At 45.1% G+C, this 23,205-nt stretch overlaps 1 protein-coding gene across 2 annotated transcripts; it reads right to left on the reverse strand.

The window, feature by feature from the left end:
• Positions 1-5,364: 5,364 nt before the first annotated feature.
• Positions 5,365-22,529, reverse strand: IFT46 (intraflagellar transport 46). 2 transcript variants are annotated; one of them, XM_047071747.1, is made up of 12 exons: positions 22,407-22,529; positions 21,607-21,703; positions 19,160-19,219; positions 14,632-14,765; positions 11,919-11,993; positions 11,679-11,772; positions 11,117-11,245; positions 9,960-10,081; positions 9,637-9,703; positions 6,689-6,749; positions 6,317-6,402; positions 5,365-5,825 (listed from the first exon to the last, which is right to left on the reverse strand). In XM_047071747.1, exons 3-12 carry the CDS (start codon positions 19,202-19,204, stop codon positions 5,730-5,732), a joined length of 909 nt encoding a protein of 302 aa, XP_046927703.1. In that variant the 5' UTR covers positions 19,205-19,219; positions 21,607-21,703; positions 22,407-22,529; the 3' UTR covers positions 5,365-5,729. The 2 variants fall into 2 exon arrangements, with proteins under 2 accessions (XP_046927703.1, XP_046927702.1); XM_047071746.1 differs by having other exon boundaries at positions 19,160-19,239.
• Positions 22,530-23,205: the final 676 nt, after the last annotated feature.

Consider the following 23,205-nt stretch of genomic DNA (forward strand, 5'->3'; position numbering starts at 1 on the left):
CCAGCTTGGGATTCTCTCTCTCTGCCCCTCCCAACTCACCCTCCCTCAAAAATAAATAAACAAACTTAAAAAAAAATAATAAAAGATCTCCAGTTGATTCTAATGTGCAACCAAGCTTGAGAACTACTGCTCTATGAATACTATTGTTAATTTTCTTAGCTTACCTGCTTTGTTTCTCTGATTTCCTTTGTTCTGCCAGTTTTAGTCTCTATTTTTCTGGTTTTCTTCAAATGTCTGGCAATCTCTGACTGTACATGGATATTTAACATGAGAGTCGCAAACAGGCGTACACACACATGAAATGAGAGCAAACAGATATTTGCTATTTGCTTCAAGACTCCCTGACAGTATCTGTAGGTCTCTTCTCTTTGGCTGATCATCTTGCCAAGAGAGGACTCTTGCAATATTCTGCTTTGGAGGTATAAGCATGGAAGGGGGCTGAGGGTCTCATGGCTCATTCCTCTGTATTACCCTCTTCTTTTATTTATTTTATTTTATTTCTTTTTTAATTTTTTTTTCAAGTTTTATTTATTTTTGACAGAGAGAGCATGAGTTGGGGAGAGGCAGAGAGAGAGGGAGACACAGAATCCGAAGCAGGCTCCAGGCTTCCAGGTGTCAGCACAGACACCGATGGCGGGGCTCAAACTTGTGAACTGCGAGATCATGACCTGAGCTGAGGTCGGACGCTTAACCGACTGAGCCCCCCAGGCGCCCCCACCCTCTTACTGTCCTTCTCAGATTGCTTGTACTCTCATGTCCAGAGCCCCCGCCTTCTGTTGGGATGAAGAGGTGGGCAGCACAGATGGGGACATTTCTGGGGATCCAATCCTTCTACAAACCATAAACCAATTCTCCTGTTTTCAGCCTCACCCTGCACACATGCCATCAGAAATATCTGGCATTTTCAACCCCTGACCCTTTCCAGGGCTCTGCACTGTCAGATGGCTTATCAGTTTCTCAGTCTCTATAGGCAACCTTCAGGCTCCCCTCACACCCCCCTACATCAGTTACCACTTACCCATCTTCCAAAATTGTTGCTGTCTAATCACCCATTGTTTTCTTTCCTATTATCTGTCCTCACTGGTTTATGTCTTTTTAAAAATTATTATTCGTATACTGTCATTGTATAGGGTGAAAGGAGAGAGTGAAGATGTAAATATTGTGTTCAATTTTCTTTGTTTCGAAGTGTTGAGAGCCTAGGGTCAGCAGAGAAGGTGAGGGACACTTCGAGCAGGGGAAATAGCCTGTGTGAAGGTTTAGTTAGAAGAGGGACTTCCAGGGGCGCCTGGGGGGCTCAGTCTGTTGAGCGTCCACCTTCAGCTCAGGTTATGATTTCACAGCTTGTGAGTTCGAGCCCCACATCCAGCTCTGTGCTGACAACTAGGAGCCTGGAGCCTGCTTCGGATTCTGTCTCCCTCTCTCTCTGCCCCTCCCCTGCTTGCGCTCTGTCTCTGTCTCTCAAAAATAAATAAACATTAAAAAAATTAAAAAAAAAATTAAAGGCCTCAGTTAAGCATCTGACTTCGGCTCAGGTCATGATCTCATGGTTCGTAGGTTCGAGTCCTGCATCAGGCTCTGTGCTGATGGCTCGGAGCCTGCGGTCTGCTTTGAATTCTGTCTCCCCCTGTCTCTCAAAAATAAATAAACATTTAAAAAATTTTTAAAAAAGAAGGAGAAGGACTTCCTGAATATGGGTAGAGCACAGCAAGCAGAGTTTGGTTTGGTAGTTTGCCTTGGGGGATTATGGAAAATGAGGATCTTGAGGTAGGGAGAAAGCAGCCAAATGCAGTCTCAAGAGGCCTAGTTGAAAATTTATACTTAGTAACATAGTTACTACATCTTACATTTTGTGGCACTTCATTTTTTCACATAGTTTTACCCACAGTGCAAGCCTAAGAGTTAATTAGTGTTTGTTGTAACTGTTTCCTTTTACTTATTTTTTTAATGTTTATTTGTTTATTTTGAGAGAGAGAGCATATGAGGGAGGGGGAAAGGGGCAGAGAGCGGGAGAGAGGGAATCCCAAGCAGGCTCCACACTGTTAGTGCAGAGACTGATGCGGGGCTTGATCCCATGAACCATGAGATCATGATCTGAGCTGAAATCAAGAGTCGGACGCTTAACTGACCGAGCCACCCAGGTGCCACTATGATAACTGTTTCATAGCTAGGTTAACTGAGGTAAAGAAGTTACCGGATTTTTTTCTAGGTCCACAGAGCAAGGAGCCAGAAGGGAGTAACAACAGGTGTTGAGGAGGAGAGGAGCCCACAACTGAGCAACGTCTGGGAGGGCTGTGCTGGAGCAGCGAGGTAAGCTAAGACCATGCGTGAACAGTGACTTTGGCAGGAAGTACACTTGAGCCTTGTTATTTGTAGATTCTGCCTTTGTGAATCCACTTGCTTACTAAAATATGCTTGCAATCCCCAATCAATACTTGTAGTGTTTTCACGGTTATTTGCAGACATGCTCAGAGCAGTGATAAATGTAAGTCACCTGACACCTACTTTACATGCTGAGGCGGAGAAAGGTGACGTTCTGCTTTCTGGTTTCAGCTGTCATACTGGAAACAAGTCCTCTGTGCACTTTCTATGTATTGCTACATTTTCTGCTTATTGTTGGTGATTTTGCTATTTAAAATGACCTGCAAGCAGGGGCGCCTGGGTGGCTCGGTCAGTCAAGTGTTTGACTTCGGCTCAGGTCATGAGCTCATGGTTTGTGATTTCAAGCCCCTCATCTTGTCTGCTGTCAGCAGAGAGCTTGCTTCGGGTCCTCCGCCCCTCTCTGCCTCTCCCCTGCTCATGTGCTTTCTCTCGCTCTCAAAAATAAAAATACATTTAAAATGACCCCCAAGCATAGCAGTGAGGTGCTGTCTAGTGTTCCTATGTGTAGTAAGGCCACCATGTGGCTCACGGAGAAAGTGTGTTAGATAAACTTCAGTACAGCATGATTTACAGTGCTCGTGGCTGTGAGTTCAATGAATCAATGGCTGGTTGATGAAAATGTTATGACCGGGGCACACAGAAGCCTAATCTCATATTTCCCCTAGGAGCGATGGTTCAGTATTTGCTAATTGGGTGTTTGTGGTGGCTTTATAGAACGTAACTACTGTGGATCACAAGATTCAACCGTTTTCATTAGTGCTAAGTCTTAGCTCTAGCCAAAGAACACAATCTGAACGTTCCCTGAAAACGTAATGGAGAATTTGAGTTACTATCATACTTTGGTTTTTTTTCCCTATGAGTTAAATGAGAGCATTGGTGATATCCAGTTGAGAGCAGAGCCCCTGGGGTTCCAGTATGATGTCAAAGCGAGGCCTGAGCACAAAAGTTCCTGCTCCTCAAATTGAAGCATGATGTGAACATCACACTTGGTTTAAGAGTCGGTCAGAAACAATTTCCCTCCTGTGTGTTTATTGTATATGTATTAGGCTGACGGTGTAGCATTTTTTTAAGTTTATTTATTTTGAAAGAGAGAGAGAGAGAGAGAGAGCGCGTGCACATGCGAGTGGGGGAGGGGCAGAGAGAGAGGGAGAGAGAGAATCCCAAGCAGGCTCCACACTGTCAGTACAGAGCCCAGCATGGGGCTTGATCCCACAAACCGTGAGATCATGACCGGAGTCAGACGCTCAACCGACTGAGCCACCCAGGTGCCCCTGACGGTGTAGCATTTTACCGTAATTCTCCCCGCAATCAATTCCTGCCCCGCTTCCCCCCATATCAGTCCGTAGCTCCTTTATCCCTTCAGCTGCTCAAGCCAAAATGCCTGGGGGTCATCCCTGATTCCTTTGCTTGCACCCCCACATCCAGTCTATCAGCAAGTTCTGTCGGTTCTACCCCTGCTGTTTCTCCCTCTGTTGCCTCTCACCCACCCCGCCCTTCCGTGAGGTCTCGTGGTGCCGGGCTTCCCGCATCCCCTTGCCGGCTGCTGATCTCCGCCAACGGGAGGCACCAGCCAGACAGAAGGCAGAGAAAGGAAGGAGCAGCCGTCGCTCACGGTTGCCGTAGTAGTGAGGGGACGGTGTGCACACTTCGGTGCCTGAGTGTGGCACCCTCGCAGCCCATCAAGACCACTGCAGGATCCCTTCTGCTTCCGGCACCTGCGGTGGACGCCTCCCCTCGAACCTCTTCTTCCTGCGGCACGCTCTCCCTTCTCCCTTTTGCTCCGCGGGCCTTCCAACACTCTGTGACCAATGTCCCACATTTAGCACCCTCTGTCAGAAGTAGCTAGTGTGGTTTCTGACTTCCTGACTGGAGCTTGGCTGACATAGCTGCCAAATCATTTCCTGAATCGGTCCATCTTTACCACCACTGCTTTCACCCCGGTCCAAGGCACAGTCACCTCCCACCTGCACTGTGCAACAGCTAGGCTCTCTGGAGACCACAACCAGACAGGTCTGGAGCTAGACAGGCAGGTAAGGCAGGCAGCAGTCACTGGTGAGAGACCCCTAGAAAAAGGAAGTTCCGGGAGAAAATAACCGCCCTCTACTGCCAACCCTGGAGAACTGGGATTTGATTTTATTTCACAAGCTGATTTGCTGAAGCCGCTACTCACTTAATGCCATTACTAGGCCTCGTTCCTTATCTCTGCCTGGTGCTCAGTCTGTCTTTTTCTTTTCTTTTCTTTTTTCTTTTCTTTTCTTTTTTCTTTTCTTTTCTTTTTGGTTTACTTTGAGAGAGAGAGAGAGAGAGAGAGACAGAGGACAGAATGCAAATGGGGGAGGGGCAGAGAGAGAGGGAGACACAGAATCCAAAGCAGACTCCAGGCTCTGAGCTGTCAGCACAGAGCCCAACACGGGCTCAAACTCACAAACCATGAGATCATGACCTGAGCCCAAGTCGGACACTTAACCAACTAAGCCACATAGGCGCCCCTGTCTTTTTCTTTTTAAATGCGTATTTACTGGGGCGCCTGGGTGGCGCAGTCAGTTAAGCGTCCGACTTCAGCCAGGTCACGATCTTGCAGTCCGTGAGTTCGAGCCCCGCGTCAGGCTCTGGGCTGATGGCTCAGAGCCTGGAGCCTATTTCCGATTCTGTGTCTCACTCTCTCTCTGCCCCTCCCCCGTTCATGCTCTGTCTCTCTCTGTCCCAAAAATAAATAAACGTTGAAAAAAAAAATTAAAAAAAAATAAATAAAATAAATGTGTATTTACTTATTTTGAGAGAGGGCACTCGCAAGTCAGGGAGGGCAAGAGACAAGGAAAGAGAGAATCCCAAGCAGGCTCCACACCTTCAGCGCAGAGCCTGACATGGGGCTCCATCTCACAAACCATGAGATCATGATCGGACCCAAAATCAGGAGTTGGATGCTTGACTGAGCCACCAGGAGCCCGTCTTTTCTCTTTCACATTATAGAACAGCAGGACAACCTGAAAGATACAGCATTTTATTTGCAAAATCTTTGCCAACTAACTTGAAGAATGAAAGAAAATAATTCCATCGCTATCTCAAAAAGAACATCTTTTAAGCTTCCCTCCCAACCTGAGCACCCTGGAATCCCAGACATTCCAATCCTTCTGTTCTAACTCAAATCCCCACCATGGCATAGATGCATAATTCCCGTGGGAAGGAAACCTGAGACAGGCAGAAGCCATTTAAGGAACGTGCACTGTACTTTCTGGTAGAGAGGGCAGCAGGGAGCACACGTCCCTGAGTCAGGCAAGGACGCCACGTGGCTGACGGCCATCTCTCTTCCGCCAGCACAGCCTTGCAACAGCGTGACCTGGGGGGGTGTCTCAGCTGAAGATCAATGTCTCTGCATCTCCAGCTTGGGAGGCGGAGTTGGATGGAGGGGTGAATGCTTTCTTGCCTTCAGCTAGAGCTTTAAAATGCTGTGAGGAAAGAGGAGAGGGTACACGGAGTTTGGGTATGTTGGCTGCTATATCTGAGCAAGAACTAACCTCTTCACCACCCGTAATGCTCCAGTTTTTTCTAGGTTCCATTTCAGAACAATTCCTTGGTGCTGTTTTTGAAAAACAGCTAGAAATCTGCCCCGCCTCCTTCAAAGATGAACGAACCCCTCTCCTTCTGTCCTGCTTCCATCCGTTAGGCCACATGGTTCTCCCACAAGGAGTGTCCTTGGTAGACCCTCACAAGCCTGGCCACGCCAGAGGCCCACAGCCATTCTGCCTGCCTTCCTGTGAAAGCCCAACCCTCCTGCTTGCTGCTCTTTTAATGACAGAGAAGGGTGATGGTAACTCCAGCAGAAACATCCTTGTCAAAGGATCCTTCCCTTGTCAAAGGACACATCACAGCCAACTCGAGGAGTGGAGACTATAGTGATCTCGCTACAGCTTAGAGCACTTTCTAATGCTAGCCTCACCTGTGAGTTCTTGAATTCCGAGTAGAGGGAAAAGAGCAGGTGTAGGGACTGAATCCGACTCTTGTAGACAGGGATGTCGAGGATGGCTGAAATCAAGAACTCCCATGAGCAGAACCAAACAAAACCGGGAATTATCTGTTTAGAATAGCCAAGCCCCTCCCAGATGGGACGTGTTACTATGCCTCTGGGGGTTAAACACCTGGCAGGGAGTCACCTAAGCCCAAATACCACCTTCAATGGTGCCAAATAGTAAACTGGCTTAAAGCAAGGGCCGTAACTCAAGATGCTGTCTTCCGAGAGTAAACAAGCCTTTTCAAAAGCCCACAATGTATTCATCCAGAAACGGAACCGGGAAGGGATGGGGGAACTTACCACAGATCATGTCAATGTACTCTGCCAGGCTGCAGTCGATCTCTGCCGTAGGCAGGCTCACCTAGGAGGAGCGTGGGACGGACCAAAGTCAGAAGGCTGAAGCTTCAGCGGGGCCAGCACCCCTCCCTCTCTCTGAAGGAAGAGAGCTCCCAGCATAAGGCATGTCATGTGCTCCCCCCAAATTCATATATTGAAGCCCTAACAGCCAGTACCTCAGAATAGGACTGTATTGGAGACACAGTCTCAAGAGACATAATGAAGCTAAAATGAGGTCATCAGGGTGAATCCTAATCCAGTAACTGGTGTCCTTATAAGAAGAGCAAATCAGGACACAGGCACACAATGGGAAGACGGCCAGGAGAGAGGCCCTGGAAGAAGTCAACTCTGCTGACAACTTGACCTCACACTTCTAGCATCCAGATGTGTGAGAAAATAAATTTCTGTTGTTTAAGCCACCCAATCTGGGTCATGAAAGCCCTGGCAAACAATACAATGTGCTTTTTTCCCTCTGATCAATAAAATGAGATTGGTGACATTCATTAACCATAGTGGATGATCTAACAGGACCAAAAAAATAAAAATAAAAATAAGTAAAATACACTGCCATGCTATCTTCCGGTGTGTATGTGTGAGGAAGGGGCTGATCCCAGGCCACGGCCAAGTATTTATGGCTACTTGGTGTTATAATGCCTAATGGGCATGGAACACTATAGGAACAGAAAAAATGGAATATGACAGATGAGGTGATAGGCTTTGGGTCTAAACAAGTCATACTGTAAGTTTAAAAACCATTGGCTCTGTAAACAATTTTTGTTCTTTTTTTTACAAAAAATCAGAGTGTAGGTAGGTCTGCAATTTCCTGTTTTCATTTAACATGTCATTGGTATTTTCTCCTATCAGAGTAAAATAAAACCAAATAATATTCTACTGTGTAAGTATTTCACCAAATAAATGTACTACAGTCTATTCAGTTCCCTAATCAGACACTTTTCCTCAGCTACAGCTTTAAAAATGCTTTGAGGAAAGAGATTGTTTTCAAATTCTTGGCTTTTACCACTGTTCCTCAATAAAATAAACATTTACCTAAAAACTCTGTCCTCACAGAGCTTATAGGGAGTTTTGATAGGGAGAAACAAAAACCGAAATAAGTAAGGCATAGAGTATGTCAGAAGGTAAGTGTTAGAGAAAAAGCAGGGCAAGGGGGTGAGGAACATTGTATGGCTGGTGTGGCCATTTTATTTATTTATTTATTTAAAAAAAATTTTTTTTAACGTTTATTTATTTTTGAGACAGAGAGAGACAGAGCATGAACGGGGGAGGGTCAGAGAGAGAGGGAGACACAGAATCTGTAACAGGCTCCAGGCTCTGAGCGGTCAGCACAGAGCCCGACGAGGGGCTCGAACTCACGGACCGCGAGATCGTGACCTGAGCTGAAGTCAGCTGCTTAACCAACTGAGCCACCCAGGCGCCCCATGGTGTGGCCATTTTAAATATGATAGCCAAGGAACTGTAAATTGTGTTTGCTCAGTTTCCTTTTCTTGATATAGAAGAGCTCTTTGCTTGGACAATAATCCAATATATAATTTTTTTCAGTTCATCACTCTTTAACTTTGTTTAATGGTAAGTACTGGTACTGAGAACTTTTCATTTCCAAATCTAAAATGTCACATTTTCCCTATTATGACTTTGAAGTTTTTTTTTAAATGTTTTTAACGCTTTATTTATTTTTGAGGGAGATAGCGTGTGAGCAGGAGAGTGGCAGAGAGGGAGAGGGAGGAAGAGAGAGAGAGAGAGAGGGAGACAGAGAGAGAGAGAGAGAGAGGTAGAGAATCCCTAGCAGGCTCCACACTGACAGCCTCTGATGCAGGGCTCAAACTCACAAACCGTGAGATACTGACCTGAGCCCAAACCAAGAGTCAGACGCTTAACCGTCTGAGCCACCCAGGCGCCCCTTAGTTTGTCTTTATCCCATTATGTTTTTCTTTTATTTTTGAGAGAGACAGAGTGCGAGCAGGGGAGTGGCAGAGAGAGAGGGAGACACAGAATCCAAAGCACGTTCCAGGCTCTGAGCTGTCAGCACAGAGCCTGATGCAGGGCTTGAACCCACAAACCACAAGATCATGACCTAAGCCAAAGTTGGACACTAAAACGACTGAGACACAAAGGTGCCCCAATTTTTAAGATTCTTAAAAGCAAAAGAAATAAGACACAAAAGAGTGTGATTAGATTTAGACACACACAAAATAGGCAAGCATGATCCATACTATTAGAAATCAGGACAGTGAGGGGCGTCTGGGTAGCTCAGTTGGTAAAGTGTGCAACTCTTGATCTTGGGGTTGTAAGTTTGAAAAAAAAATGTTTTTTAATGTTTATTTTTGAAAGAGTGAAAGAGAGAGACAGATGTGAGCAGGGGAGGAGCAGAGAGAGAGAAGGAGACACAGAATCTGAAGCAGGCTCCAGGCTCTGAGCTGTCAGCACAGAGCCGCCCGACGTGGAGCTGGAACCCAGGAACCATGAGAGCATGACCTGAGTCAAAGTCGGATGCTAAATCAACTGGGCCACCCAAGGCACCCCTAAGTGGCTGTAATTTTAAACCTCACATTAGGTGTAGAGATTACTTAGAAAAAAATCTTTAGGGGCACCTGGGTGGCTCAGTTGGTTAAGCATCCAACTCTTGATTTTGGCTCAGGTCATAATCTCACAGTTATGAGATCAAGCCCCATGTCAGGTTCTGCACTGGGCACGGAGCCTGCTTGAGATTCTCTCTCTCCTTCTCCCTCTGCCCCTCCCCCACTTGCACTCTCATGCTCGCTCTCTAAAACATGTGTGTGTGTGTGTGTGTGTGTGTGTGTGTATTTCAAGAAAAAATAACTTAATACAGGAAGAGAGCAAACACTGGGCACTTGAGTAAATGCTACACTTTCGTGGCCCCTGCTCCCTCCACTTACCTTGCCCAAAAGCTCTTCAAACTCTGGGGACCATTCCTGCATTAGCGTGTCAATATCAGGCATGGGCCTACAAACACAGAGGTAAATATGAACAGGAAACGAGGACAGGTAATGGGTAACATCAGCAACCTCTGGGTCATGAGATTCTAGGATGAAGGAAGGTGGTCAGTCAGCCACATGAGGATTTCAGGCTGGCCGGATCCACAGAACCTCAGGTTGATCTGGTATGTCCTCAGCCTGTGGGCCCTCTTCTCAGAAGCAATGGATCCGCAAGTGGGGAAGGTCACCAGGGGTTCCTCTGGTGAAGAGTGTGTATTTCTTACCTGGTATAGTGCACAGTCGCAGGGGGCTTAGAACGGTGTAATTCTGAGATGCTCTCAATCCATGTGTCAATGGCTTTGGGATTCTTCTCTGCATCTTCTAGGCTCTTTACTTTCATATGTTGCTAGAAAAATAAGGGGAAACCCTGGCTGATGACATTAAATAGCTCTCTTATTTTAACAGGATGGCTCATCATACGCTGTTGTTTCTTAAATAGCAGACAGCCGATGAATAGGGTAGCCTAACAGCAGCCAAGTGAAGATTAGAGGAAAACCTGATAAAATTTTCTGGAGCCATGGGAAGGGGGGTGGGTGAATAGGACAAGACTGACCACACTGAGATGGCATTTCATACCCCTAGGATGGCTACAATTCCTTTTTTTAAGTTTGTTTGTTTGTTTGTGTGTTTATTTAGAGTGAGCGTGCATGTGGGGGAGGGGCAGATAGAGGGAGAGAGAATCCCAAGCAGGCCCCACACTGTCAGCATGGAGCTGGATGTAGGGCTCAAACCCATGAACTGTGAGACCATGACCTGAGCCAGAGTTGGATGCCTAAGAAACTGAACCATCCAGGCGCCCCTAGGATGGCTAGAATTAAAAAGACAGACAATCACAAGTGTGAGTGAGGGATGTGGAGCAACTGGAACTCTCATTCCTTACTGGTGGAATAGTAAAATGGTTCAGCTACTTTGTGTTTTGGTTTTTTTTTTTTTTTTTAAGTTTATCTTTGAGAGAGAGAGAGAACACAAGCAGGAGAGGGACAGAGAAAGAAAATGGGAGACAAAGAATCTGAAGCAGCCTCCAGGCTCTAAGCCGTCAACACAGAGCCTGATGTGGGGCTTGAACTCACAAATTGCGGCATCATGACTTGAGCCAAAGTCAGACACTTAACTGACTGAGCCACCCAGGCACCCCAAAGGTGTGTTTTTAAATGAGATAGCAGTGATGTTTATACATCTCTGTGAATACACTAAAACTCACTGACCTGTACTATCTGAAAGGGAGAGTTTCATGGTAAGTAAATTATATTGCAATAAAACTTTTTAAAACTAGGGCTGGCCTGAAACCAAGCTACCCCTTTTGATAGTAAGTCAACTGCACAGATACCAGTGGGGCCTCTGGCCATCTCCAGCTGGGGCCTGGACTGGATTAGTATCTTACTGTGACGTTGTGCTGTTTGGAATTCTCAGTCAACCAGAGAGAGAGCACTGTGGGGTCTGACTGCTTTGTAGAAGGCTCATCCAATACCAACAGGCCAAGGTTGTCTGGCTTTCCATCAGGACGTGGGACCTGGTTAAGAGAAAGGAAGAAAGAGGAAAAAATGGGGTTGGGCATACATAAAAAGGCCATATCTGTTGTTTCCAATCAGCTGAAGAGGAAGAACTCTTCTGGTTCATCATTATTACTAGTATTAAAAAGCATGCTTGCATACCATGCTGTACTAAAATACCATCTACTACAAAACACATGATCTATAGTATCTTAAATACAAAGCGGATAATTAGCCAAATAAATGACAAATTTTTAACATATAATGGTAGAATGAAGTTATTACCTAATACAATGAATAGAATTTGGACAGCAAGATTAAGAACGCCAATGAAATGAAGAATGTATATGAAGGTAGCCAGTGCTAGCCAAGGAAATTAGTGGAATTGTTAAGAGTAAGAGAGGGGTCAGAAGAAACACCTAAGGAGTCATTTTTAGGATGTTTCGACTGTACCTTTAGGAATGCGTCAATATCCCCAACAGCAGGGATGAAATCAGGAATGAAAGGTTTCAGTTTGTGGTCCAGGTCGATCATCTGAGGGGTGTACCTAGGAGACATTGCCAAGGTTAGGTGGAGAAAGTCAGAGAAACGAACTTTACTGTTCAGGTTAAAAAATCTAAGGAGAATGGCCCCATTTCAGACTGGAGGTAGGAAACGGGTGGGGAGGTCATGGGGGAAGGGCCTGGTGCTCACCTGCTGATATATTGGAAGAGTTCCTTAATCTCAGCCGAAACTGGCAAATGTTCATAATCTGTAGGATCATAGGCCCTGTGAAAAGGAAAATATGGTTCGAGGTGGCCAGAGAAGAGCAGACGTGGCTGAGCCCTGGTTCAGCCCCCTCCTCACTGACCACAGACTCCCTGACTCTGAACCTTGTTTCTGCCCTGCCCACAATTGCCCTTCCTGGGTGGTTCACAAGGCAACTTTAGAATGCATCATAATTAGCTTGGTTATCTCTGCCAGTGAAGAAGAAAAGAGTCGCAGAAAATGGAAAACAATTGCTAAACATTTTAGAATGAAGCATACATTTTGTTTCCCTTTTTTGAATGAAAGGGATGGAGAGAAAATATGGTATGAGATTGCAATTTTTTAAAATTCAAGTATAACTGACAACATGAGATTTCAATTTCTGACATGAAAATAATCTGTCCCAAGAAAAACAAGAATTTTTACAAAGATGCTTTTAACAGTGGGCACCTGGGTGGCTCAGTCAGTTAATCTTCTGACCGCTGATCTCAGCTCAGGTCTTGATCTCAATATGAGTTCAAGCCCAGCCTTGGATTCCACGCTGGGCCTGGAGCCTATCTTAATTAAAAAAAAAAAAAAAAGTTTTTAACAGTGTTTATTTAAGAATTTTTTCAATGTTTGTTTTTGAGAGAAAGAGAGAGTGAGCACGAGAGGGGCTGTGAGAGGGGGACAGAGGATCCGAAGCAGGCTCCGCACTTTCAGTACAGAGCCCAATGTGGGGCTCGAATTCACAAACCATGAGATCATGACTCGAGCCGAAGGCAGACACTTAACCGACTGAGCCACCCAGGTGCCCCTTAACAGTGTTATTTATACAGGTAAAAAATTAGAAACAAAATACCCAATACTTGAGAGATGGTTAGGCATGTCAATTTGAATGTTTAGTAGTTATTATTATTTTTAATTTTTAAGTAAGCTCTACACCCAATGCGGGGCCTGAACTCACAACCCAGAGATTGAGTTGCGTGCTCTACTGACTGAGCCAGCCAGGTGCCCCCAAATATTGTATAGTTATTAAATACAGGATATAGGAAATGTATACAGTAAAAAAAACAAAAACAAAAACAAAAACAAAACCCAGTAGAACACATTAATTATAATTAAGTAAAATGTAATAAACATTGGCAAAGTACATAGGTGACTTGGAAAGTTATTAACAAAGGTCTGAGGAGGGTAGCTTAGCAAAAAACAGAAATATATCATTATTGTTTTAATGTTCACTTATTTACTTTGAGAAGGAGAGAGAGAACCCCAAGCAGGCTCCACGCTGACAGCACGTGCTGATGCGGGGCTCCATCTCACGAACCACGAGATCACGACCTGAGCCAAAATCAAGACTTGGGTGCTCAGCCGACTGAGCCACCCAGGTGCCCAAAACTAAATATATTATTGACTTGAAGTTTCCATTTCCCCAGATTCTGTAATTTATGAAAGCAGGATATGATCATGAAGTAAGCTGGGAAACATGAAAAGTCAGTCTGGGATTAAACTTTTGCCTCATTTGCTTAGTGTCTACCTGTGGGTGGATAGTCCACAGGTAACTTTTTATTAAACTGCTTGATTTAATTGATACATACAGATGATATAAAAGGAAAGGCATAAAATGTACAAAGTGAAAAGTCATGGCTCACTTCCACCCTTGTCCCCTTGCCACCATGTTCCCCTCCCCAAAGTAATCACTAGGATTAGTTTCTAGGGTTTCCTAGAAATAGTCTACGTAATATTCGTTTTATACCCTAGTAGCACAGCGTAAACACTCTTCTTTACCTTTTTAAAATTTAACACTGTCTCTTGGAGATTGTTCTTTATGGTGCACAGAGTGCTGCCTTATACTTTTTAATGGCCAGACAGAATTCCACTGATTGGCTACACCATCATTACTTTAACCAGTAATGGTATATGAAATGGATGGGCCTTAGAATCCACTTTGATTAAAACCTATAGGGGTGGGTCATGAATAATCTATCCCAAGGACTGGAACAGGGTGAGGTTTTTCTTTTGTTCTTGTTTTTTGTTTTTTTTGAGAGAGAGAGAGAGAGAGAGAGAGAGGCAGAGGGAGGGATACAGAGAATTCCAAGCAGGCTCTATACTCAGTGTGGAGTCCTATGTGGGCGGGGCTCGATCCCACAATGCTGGGATCGTGACCTGAGCTAAAATCAAGAGTCCGATGCTCAAACCAAATGAGCTACCCAGGCGCCCCAAGAGATGTTTTTACTGAAACACCAGCCAGGAACACGTGCTTCAGTGTAGGGCTCCCAAGCACTTATTCTCTATCCATCCAACAAAGATCTGAGCCTAAACTAGAAACTCTCCTGTGCCTGTATGTTTTCCTTGCTGAACAGAATTGCTTGTGTATGTATATAAATGTTATTTCCTCGTTCCCAACATTAGAGCTCCTTGAAGGCAGGGACCACCTTTTATATTCACTCAGCAAATCCTCATGAAACCACCGAACGTGCAAATATTTCAGATAATGCAAGTGATGTCATGGGACTCAATGAGGCAGTGTGGCCGGAAGAGAAGGAAAACGCATTACGCTGGCTTCTGAGACACCTGAAAATCCTAAGCAGGATCAAAGGGAGATGCTAGAATTTCACTCCTAACTGATGTGTCTTCCTCCCTGGCTTGAGTGTCCTCAGCGAGGCAGGGCTTTCCTCACCCTTCCAGAGGGGCCCCGTGCTCTTCATCATCATCATCTTCATCAGTATCCGTCTCAGAGGAGTCGTCGTCGTCATCATCATCATTTTCACTGAAGCCCCGTTGAGGTGTCAGCTGCGAGGGCTTCTTCTTCTCCTGAGGTAGGGCAGGGTGGGCACAGAAAGAGCTACATAAAGAGGTTAGTGTGCCTATGCCCCGTTCCCTCCTAGTGCTCCCACACATACCCTCCCGCCCGGCACCAAATGACCAGAAAGAGAGGGTGGCTCTCCCCAGAAAGGCCCCAAGGACTGTCGTCTTTTCCTGCTTGGCTGCACCCTGGGGCCTCACTTTCTATAACCACATTCGATTTTTCTCCTTGAGGCCTGGGTATAGATTTTATCCAGTAGATATCTATTTTACCTTTTACTTAGGAGACCCCCAGTCAGCTCCAACTCTAAAAGTTAGAGACTCTTGAAGGAGAGGAAGGCAACTCTGATTAGTTATTTTGGAAGGAAATGACGGCAGATGAAGTTGGAAGACAATTTTAGGGGAATCTTAATATTCACAAAGCTCACGGGGAGGAAATCTAGTGTTTAATTTGCAAGACTGCCGAGAGTAAGCTGCTAATAACTATCAAAAGAATCAACTCCGTCCCCGAATTCCAATCAGCAGTTCCAGAGACTATGGGTTTTTCACTTCCATTCAGTCACACTTCTCTTCAGTGGGTATTGGAACTGCCCATAGTCCCCGTCCCTTCCCCCCCGAAGTCAAATGCAATGACTACATGTTATATCTCAAGATAAGAGACTCTTCTGTCCTTGGCATTACAACCTACCTTTCCGAGCTTCTGGTTCTCTAAGTATCATCCCACACTCTCAAGGGTATGAGGAGTCCAGTTTTGGGACTTGCAGGGGCATTTGGGACAGGGTCCATGTCTTTGCCTCTGTGGCCTGGAGCCTGTGACATGCCCTCACTTAGGACCCAAAGGATGACCGACTGGTCCCCTTTAAAAGTAGGTTTGGGGGCACCTGGGTGACTCAGTTGGTTAAGCGTTCGACACTTGATTTTGGCTCAGGTCATGATCTCATAGTTGTGAGATCAAGCCCTGTGTTGGGCTGTGTGTGATGAGCATGGAGCCTGCTTGGCATTCTCTCTCTCTCTCTCTCTCTCTCTCTCTCAATATTTTTTTAAAATAAATAGTAGGTTGGGGCGCCTGGGTGGCTCAGTCGGTTAAGCGTCCGACTTCGGCTCAGGTCACGATCTCACTGTCCGTGGGTTCAAGCCCCGCGTCGGGCTCTGTGCTGACAGCTCAGAGCCTGGAGCCTGTTTCAGATTCTGTGTCTCCCTCTCTCTGACCCTCCCCCGTTCATGCTCTGTCTCTCTCTGTCTCAAAAATAAATAAATGTTAAAAAAAATAATAATAAAAATAAAAATAAAATAAATAGTAGGTTTTGAGGGGCACCTGGCTGATTCAGTTGGTAGAACATGAGACTCTTGATCTCAGGGTTGTGAGTTTAACCCCCTCATGGGGCATACAGCTTACTTAAAAAAAAATAGCAATAATTAATTAAAAAAATAAAAGTAGGTTTTTTTAAAAAATGTTTATTTCGGGGCGCCTGGGTGGCGCAGTCGGTTAAGCGTCCGACTTCAGCTCAGGTCACGATCTCGCGGTCCGTGAGTTCGAGCCCCGCGTCGGGCTCTGTGCTGACGGCTCAGAGCCTGGAGCCTGTTTCAGATTCTGTGTCTCCCTCTCTCTCTGCCCCTCCCCCATTCATGCTCTGTCTCTCTGTCTCAAAAATAAATAAATGTTAAAAAAAATTTAAAAAATAAATAAATAAATAAATAAAAAATGTTTATTTCTTTTGTGAGAGAGGGAGAGGGTGAGGGAGCGCGACACGGGGCTCAGTCCCACGACCGTGAAATCATGACCTGAGCCAGTATCAAGAGTCTGATGCTCAACTGACTGAGCCACCTAGATGCCCGTAAAAGTAGGTTTCGAAAGCTTGGTTTCCATATGCCATATGGCTTATGCCAAGGTTAACAAATGTTTGGTTCTAGTTTTAAAAATTATTTAACGTTTCTCTTACAGTCAAGCAACTATTGGCATATAAAACTGTGACATATTACATAACATCAAAAATGCTTTTGGTCACAGGTTCCTGTACGCATAACACAGAATTATTATATATAGATAAAAATATATTTTAACTAACTGTAATATGTGTGTGACAAATGGCACCCAGTTGCAGAATTTATTCAATGACTGTGCTTTATTGGTATACAATAGATAAGGGTCTCCTATAGTGCTCTTTTTTTTTTTTTTAACGTTTATTTATTTTTGAGACAGAGCATGAACGAGGGAGGGTCAGAGAGAGGGAGACACAGAATCTGAAACAGGCTCCAGGCTCAGAGCTGTCAGCACAGAGCCAAACGCGGGGCTTGAACTCACGGACTAAGAGATCATGACCTGAGCCTAGGTCGGCCGCTTAACCGTCTGAGCCACCCAGGCGCCCCTAGTGCTCCTTCTTAACTCAAAATCTGCCAAAGCAATCCCTCATCACACAGGAAGTAGTTTGGCAAAGGCAGCTTTTTAAGAATACTGATGGCCAATTTAAAGGTTATTAAAAATAACCTCTCTGATTCTAGGTGCACACTAAATTAAAAAGATAAATTGAGTCCTGAATGTTGGTCACAGCATGATGAAGACTAGAAAAATTTAGGGTGAACATGTAAAACTAGGAGGCCAAATTAGGAAAACTCACTTTTCTTTTGTCTGCTTCTTCAAAGCTATGTTTTGCAAAATCTCTGATCTAAAGGCAGAGGGCTTCCTATGCCACAGACAGATGCCTAAAAAATTACTTTGTGGGTAAGATGTTAAAACAGCACACTAGTCACCAAGTGGAACGACTTTATTTTTCTTAGTAATTTATTTATTATATTTTTTAGTAATCTCTACACTCAACTTGAGGCTCGAACTCACAACCCCGAGGTCAGGAGTCGCGTGCTCCTCCAACTGAGCCAGCCAGGTGCCCCAAAGCAGGACTACTTTAAAATGTGACCTTGTATAAAAAGCTATATTTTCTACAATCAGTCTATATTACTATAGCTTTTTGCATTACTTCAAATATCCTTCTTCACTTGTTTCAAAGCTCCTGTTCTTGAAGGATAATCAAAAGGTAACTAACCATTGGATCACGTGCTAAGGCTGAACACAATGGCTGTGTAGGAGAGCATGTGTGCACCTGTAGGGTCCTGCCTAGAGCTGGAGGCATCTTGCCATCTTTCTTTCGGAAACAGAGCAATCCTCCAGGTTCACAGAACCAACAACAAAGTGACATCTGGGTCTTAAAACTTCAAAATTAGGGGCACCTGGGTGGCTCAGTCGGTTAAGCGTCCGACTTTGGCTCAGGTCATGATCTCAAGGTTCGTGAGTTCAAGCCCCGCGTCAGGCTCTGTGCTGATGGCTCAGAGCCTGGAGCCTGTTTCAGATTCTGTGTCTCCCTCTCTCCCTGACCCTCCCCCGTTCATGCTGTCTCTCTCTGTCTCAAAAATAAATAAACGTTAAAAAAAAAAACTTCAAAATTAAAGTCTCTTTCACAAAATATTGGCAGTATCACAAATGTTGACAATGAACAGATGCCTAGACCAATAATTCCAAACTCGCTTTATCATAAGAATTACTTGGGAGTGCTTGCTAAAAATATAAATTCTCAGGCTTTTACCTTCAAGATCCTGATTCAGTAGTTCTGGCTGGGGACTGGACATCTGTATTGTTAAAGGTAAGTACTCTAGTTGATTCTTATTGTCCGTAAAGTTTGCAAAAACAACGCCTATATTATATGAAATATATGAAATATATATATTCCTCACCAAAAAGTCAGCTGTAATAGTAGGCTTGACTCCAGAAGGAAACAATTTTTTCTTTTTTTTGAGAGAGAGAGAGAGACAGGGTGCAAGTGAGCAAGGGGCAGAGAGAGAAAATCCCACAAGGGGGAGACAGAGAGAGAGAGGAGCGGGGCTCACCCTAAGCTGGCTTGTGTTTTTACCTGAAGCAGGGCTGAAACTCACGAACCATGAGATCATGACCTGAGCTGAAGTCAGATGCTTAATGACTGAGCCACCCAAGCACTCTGAAGGAATCAAAATCTTAAGGCTCTTTGCTCCTGATTTTCCTACATGAGCTCAAAGGTATCCAACCCAACCCCTGGAGGTGAGTAGTCAAGAAATGTTTACTGCTGGGGCACCTGAGTGGCTCAGTCGGTTAAGCATCCTGACTCTTGATTTTGGCTTAGGCCATGATCTCACAGTTCTTGAGTTTGAGCCCCGCGTCAGGCTCTGCACTGACAGCTCAGAGCCCGGGGCCTGCTTCTGATTCTGTGTCTCCCTCTCTCTGCCCCTCCCACCAACTCCTGTGTGCTCTCTCCCTCTCTCAAAAATAAGTAAAACTTAAAAAAAAAAAAAAAAAAGGCATGTTTACTATTGACCTACTGTCACCCAGACTAACTACTGACAACTCCCAAGTCCACAAGAAACTGTGGGTCATACTATACCTTGTTATTTTCCTCTTCATACTCATCACTGCTGTTGTCAGCCATAGTCTTGTCAGGAAGCTGGGCAGAACCAAGAAGTCCTTAGAAGAAAAGTTTTCCTTTTAGGTTAGTAATATGATCTTTAAAGACAAATATTTTTGGTTTATAGTATGTTATGCTCTGCTTTATGGCTAAAGGACAGAAGTCTGAATTCTAGTCATGGCTTTGTCAACTCAATTCAGTATATATATACTAAGCATTAGTGTGCATAAGGCATTAGGTTAGACATTATACTAGTGGATTATCTGCCGTTACATAAATTATATACAATCTGCCCTCAGTTTACACACTGGGAAGGCCGGGAGTGAAGAGCAACTCTATGGCTTGAAACTCTTAGCCTGAGTCTCAGTATTCCCACATCTGAAGGAAGGCAGTGACATCCATCACTCAAGACCGTTACAAGGATCAAATGACAAAACTCAGGTGAAAGGAATTGACCCAGCTCCTGGCAAGTAATAGTCACAAATATGAACTGAATCAGGGTCCAGAAAAGCAATAAAAATATTCTGAACAATTAAAAGTATAACCAGATATAAGATAGTAACTGGCATGGAAACCATGTTCAATGATTTCTAAATCAAATTAAGCCAGGGGCACCTGGGTGGCTCAGGTCACGATCTCACCGTTGGTGAGTTTGAGCCCCGCATCAGGCTCTGTGCTGACAGCTCTGAGCCTGGAGCCTGCTTCGGATTCTGTGTCTCCCTCTCTCTGCCCTTGCCCTGCTCGTGCTCTGTCTCTCTCTCTCTCTCAAAAATAAATAAACATTTTAAAAAATGTAAATCAAATTAATGCCAATTAAACACCACTTTTCAGCCTGCTACCTTGCCCAAACTGAAAACAAATTGTAATGTCAACAGCCGGCAAGATTATAAGCATGCTCAAGTCAAAAACCTTGTCTAGGTATACATATATCCCCAAAAGATTGAAAGCAGGGACTCAAAAAGATACTTGGACACCCATGTTCACAGCAGCAGAGTCACAATAGCCAAAAGAGGGAAAAAACCCAAGTGTTCATTAATAGACGAGTGGATAAACAAAATGCGGTTATACCTACAATGGGATATTATTCAGCCATAAAAAGGAAGGAAACTCACACGTGCTATAGCATCAATGAACCTCGAAAACACGATGCTAAGTGAAATAAGCCAGACACAAAAGGACAACTATTGTATGATTCCACTTTTGTGGAGCCCAGAATAAGTGAAGTCATAGAGACCAAGTGGAACAGAGGTTACCGGGGGCTGCCAGGGAGAGGGGAATGGCAAGTTATTGTTTAACGAGTAGTTTCTGTTCGGGATGATGAAGGAGCTCTAGAAATAGACAGTAGAGATAGTTACACAACAATATGAATGCACTCAATGCCACCGAATCGTACACTCAAAAATGACTAAAATGGCAAATTTTATGTTAGGTATATTTACCGCCACCCCAGAGGTCATCCTTGATTCCTAACTCAAGAGCCAAACCCAATCCATCAGCAAGTATCTTGTATTTTCCTCTCCTCTCTACGCTCCCCTTCCTCACCACATCCGAGTCACTATCGCCTCAGCTCGCCATTGCAACAGGAGCCTTGGCTCCCTACTTACCTCCTGCCTGCCTGCCTTGGAAACCACTCCTTCCTACCATACGCTGGTCTCCTTCAAGGCCTCAAACGAACCCAAACTCCTTTTCACGTTTCACTTGCTTCTTCCTTTTCCTGCCCCACTTCTCCTCAATATCTGGATTTTTCTCATCTTTCAGTCTCAAATGTCACCGCCCCCTCAGGTCTTCCCTGACCCCCCTATCGAAAGAAGATCCCACTCCTCATCATTGTCCTCTGTAACATCACACTCTTTGCCTCCAACAGTGCACTCACCACATTTGTCATTATGTTTGTCCATTTGTCATCTGTCTCCCGTGATTACGAGCATCGAATGGCAGGGTCAGTGTCTCTTTTAATACTGTATACCTAGTGCCAGGCAGAAGGCTGACACACAGTAGGCATTCAAAACATGTGTGCTGACTAAATGAGGGGGTCAAGTCCTGTTAACACGTTCCACTGAGATTTTGACTGGGATCGCAAGTTAAGGGCAGTTTACTGAAGCGTCTTCAAAACTGTGCAAAAACAGTTCTGAGAAGTTAAAGCAAACAGACAAACGTGAATCCCCGGCCGACTGTGAGCAGAGCCGCAGCACCAAGCCACTGGAGATAGGGAACACTGGTCAGGTTGGAGGAAGACCCTGCGTCTGGGGGGCTGGGTTTTCTCCTCCCTTAACTAGTTGGAAATGACGGCCGATTGTTCGCCAAACTGGACTCTGAAAGCCAACATTTGCTATTACAGTAAAACAGGAACTTCTTGGAGACATTCATGAATCCATCCTGCTCTTTTGTTCTGAGAGCTATTTCCTTCCTCTCCCGTCCTCTCTTACCTTTGGGTCTGGGGGTTGGAGGATGAATACTTGCAACCTCTTCAGAGTCGTTAATCTCTAGACGCTCATCGTAGGTCTGGTTTTCTACAATTTTGGTCTAGGTAAAAGGAGACATAGTTACATAGCTCGTATCACCGGATATGAGCTGATTCCAAACCAGTAGTGGTTCCTCTTCCTTACCCAAGACACCAGTTTTACATGAAACCTTTACCCCCATTCAAATTTTCCTTGGCTTCTTGGCCCAAGTCAAGCAGTTAAATCATTCTGCTGCAGCTCTTGTTTAGGAACTGCTGGCAGGCTGGCTGAGGATCGAGGGAATCGTGGAGGGAAACGACAGCCAACTGAGGAGACCAGCTCCCCAAAGCTGTAAGATGCACGCACACGGGCACAACAGTATTTGTCTTAAGAGGCAGCTCTCTCCTTATGGTCACCTTCCCCCAAGGCTGTTGGGGTGTCGGGGCTGGGGGGAGGGAGCTAGGGAGCTGTAGAGGTTCTAAAAAGAATTCTGTCTCTGGAGTCCCCTTGTTTACCGGCAGAGAGGGTAAACTCCAGTTTCTCAGTCCCATCCAATAATCCCAAGCGCATCACCCCCATCTCTACCCCCTGTCTTGAAGGTCGGACCCCACTGAAGTTTCTTGGGGAAGTAAAGGAAGCCGAATGATAGTTGGTGGCGTGAAGGAAGAGAAGTAACGGTTGTCACGGAGATGGGAAGAGATGGGGGGATGGAGGGAAGGGGAGTGGAGATTCCTCCCGGGAGGGAGAAAGGGACTTCTCTTTCTGCTAAGGTGAGTACGAATTACCTGTAGCCCCTCTGAATCCGTCTCCTCTATATGGAAAGAACCCCAGCCTACGGCCGGAGTCTCACTCCAATATCAGACGAGGCCACTTTCGGGCTTCGACTTGGAGCTGCCTGCCTTGTTGCCAGTCGCTAGGAAGCAAAAAAAAAAAAAAAAAAAAAAAAAAATCGCGAGACTTGCTTCCGCTCTCGTGAGACCTACTCCCCTCGCGCTTTGCATCTCTCCCAGCAGCGGAGGTTCCGAGGAGGATCTGGAGGGTTTTGCATGAAGCCTCTCTGGGCGGGCTAGTCGCCTGTTTTTCTATGGTTTCAGTAAATGCGTCTGTGGCGGCATCTAGCGACCACGGCTGGCAGAGCCGGCTGATGAGTATCGGTTCGTACAGTTAGCCCTCCAATCTGGAAACGCTGTGTACGTTTCTCCCGCTAGAACAAGGCAATTCGTTCTAAATCGGTCTAATCGGAATTGAGGCTGACTGCCGAGGCAGTATTCCTCGAAGCACCTTGAATGTGCTTTTATAGCACTTGTACTACATTATAGTCCGTCCCCTCCACAGTGTCTCATTGCATGGGACATGCTTATATCAAGAAATCGTTATTTATATGCGATTCAAATTGAACCTAGTTTCCTATATTTTTATTTGCTGACGACTGAGCTTCGTTAGGGCATTGCATAACTTAGGCACTTTTATTTTATTTTAACGTTTATTTATTTTTGAGACAGAGAGAGACAGAGCATGAACGGGGGAGGGGCAGAGAGAGAGGGAGACACAGAATCCCAAGCAGGCTCCAGGCTCCGAGCCATC

Source organism: Lynx rufus, unplaced genomic scaffold, assembly GCF_022079265.1.
Source record: "Lynx rufus isolate CCGP_SWC_20201006 ecotype Redwood Valley unplaced genomic scaffold, mLynRuf1.p SCAF_9, whole genome shotgun sequence".
Taxonomy (NCBI): domain Eukaryota; kingdom Metazoa; phylum Chordata; class Mammalia; order Carnivora; family Felidae; genus Lynx; species Lynx rufus.

What these genes read in the sequence shown, in the direction of transcription:
- IFT46 (XM_047071747.1), bottom strand. Translation starts at nt 19,204, where the DNA reads ATGGCTGACAACAGCAGTGATGAGTATGAAGAGGAAAATAACAAG. An exon ending in GCGACTGTGCACTATACCAG is followed by an intron (nt 9,704 to 9,959) that starts GTAAGAAATACA and finishes CTGTGTTTGTAG; the next exon opens with GCCCATGCCTGATATTGACA. An exon ending in TTGAAGAGCTTTTGGGCAAG is followed by an intron (nt 6,750 to 9,636) that starts GTAAGTGGAGGG and finishes CGCTCCTCCTAG; the next exon opens with GTGAGCCTGCCTACGGCAGA.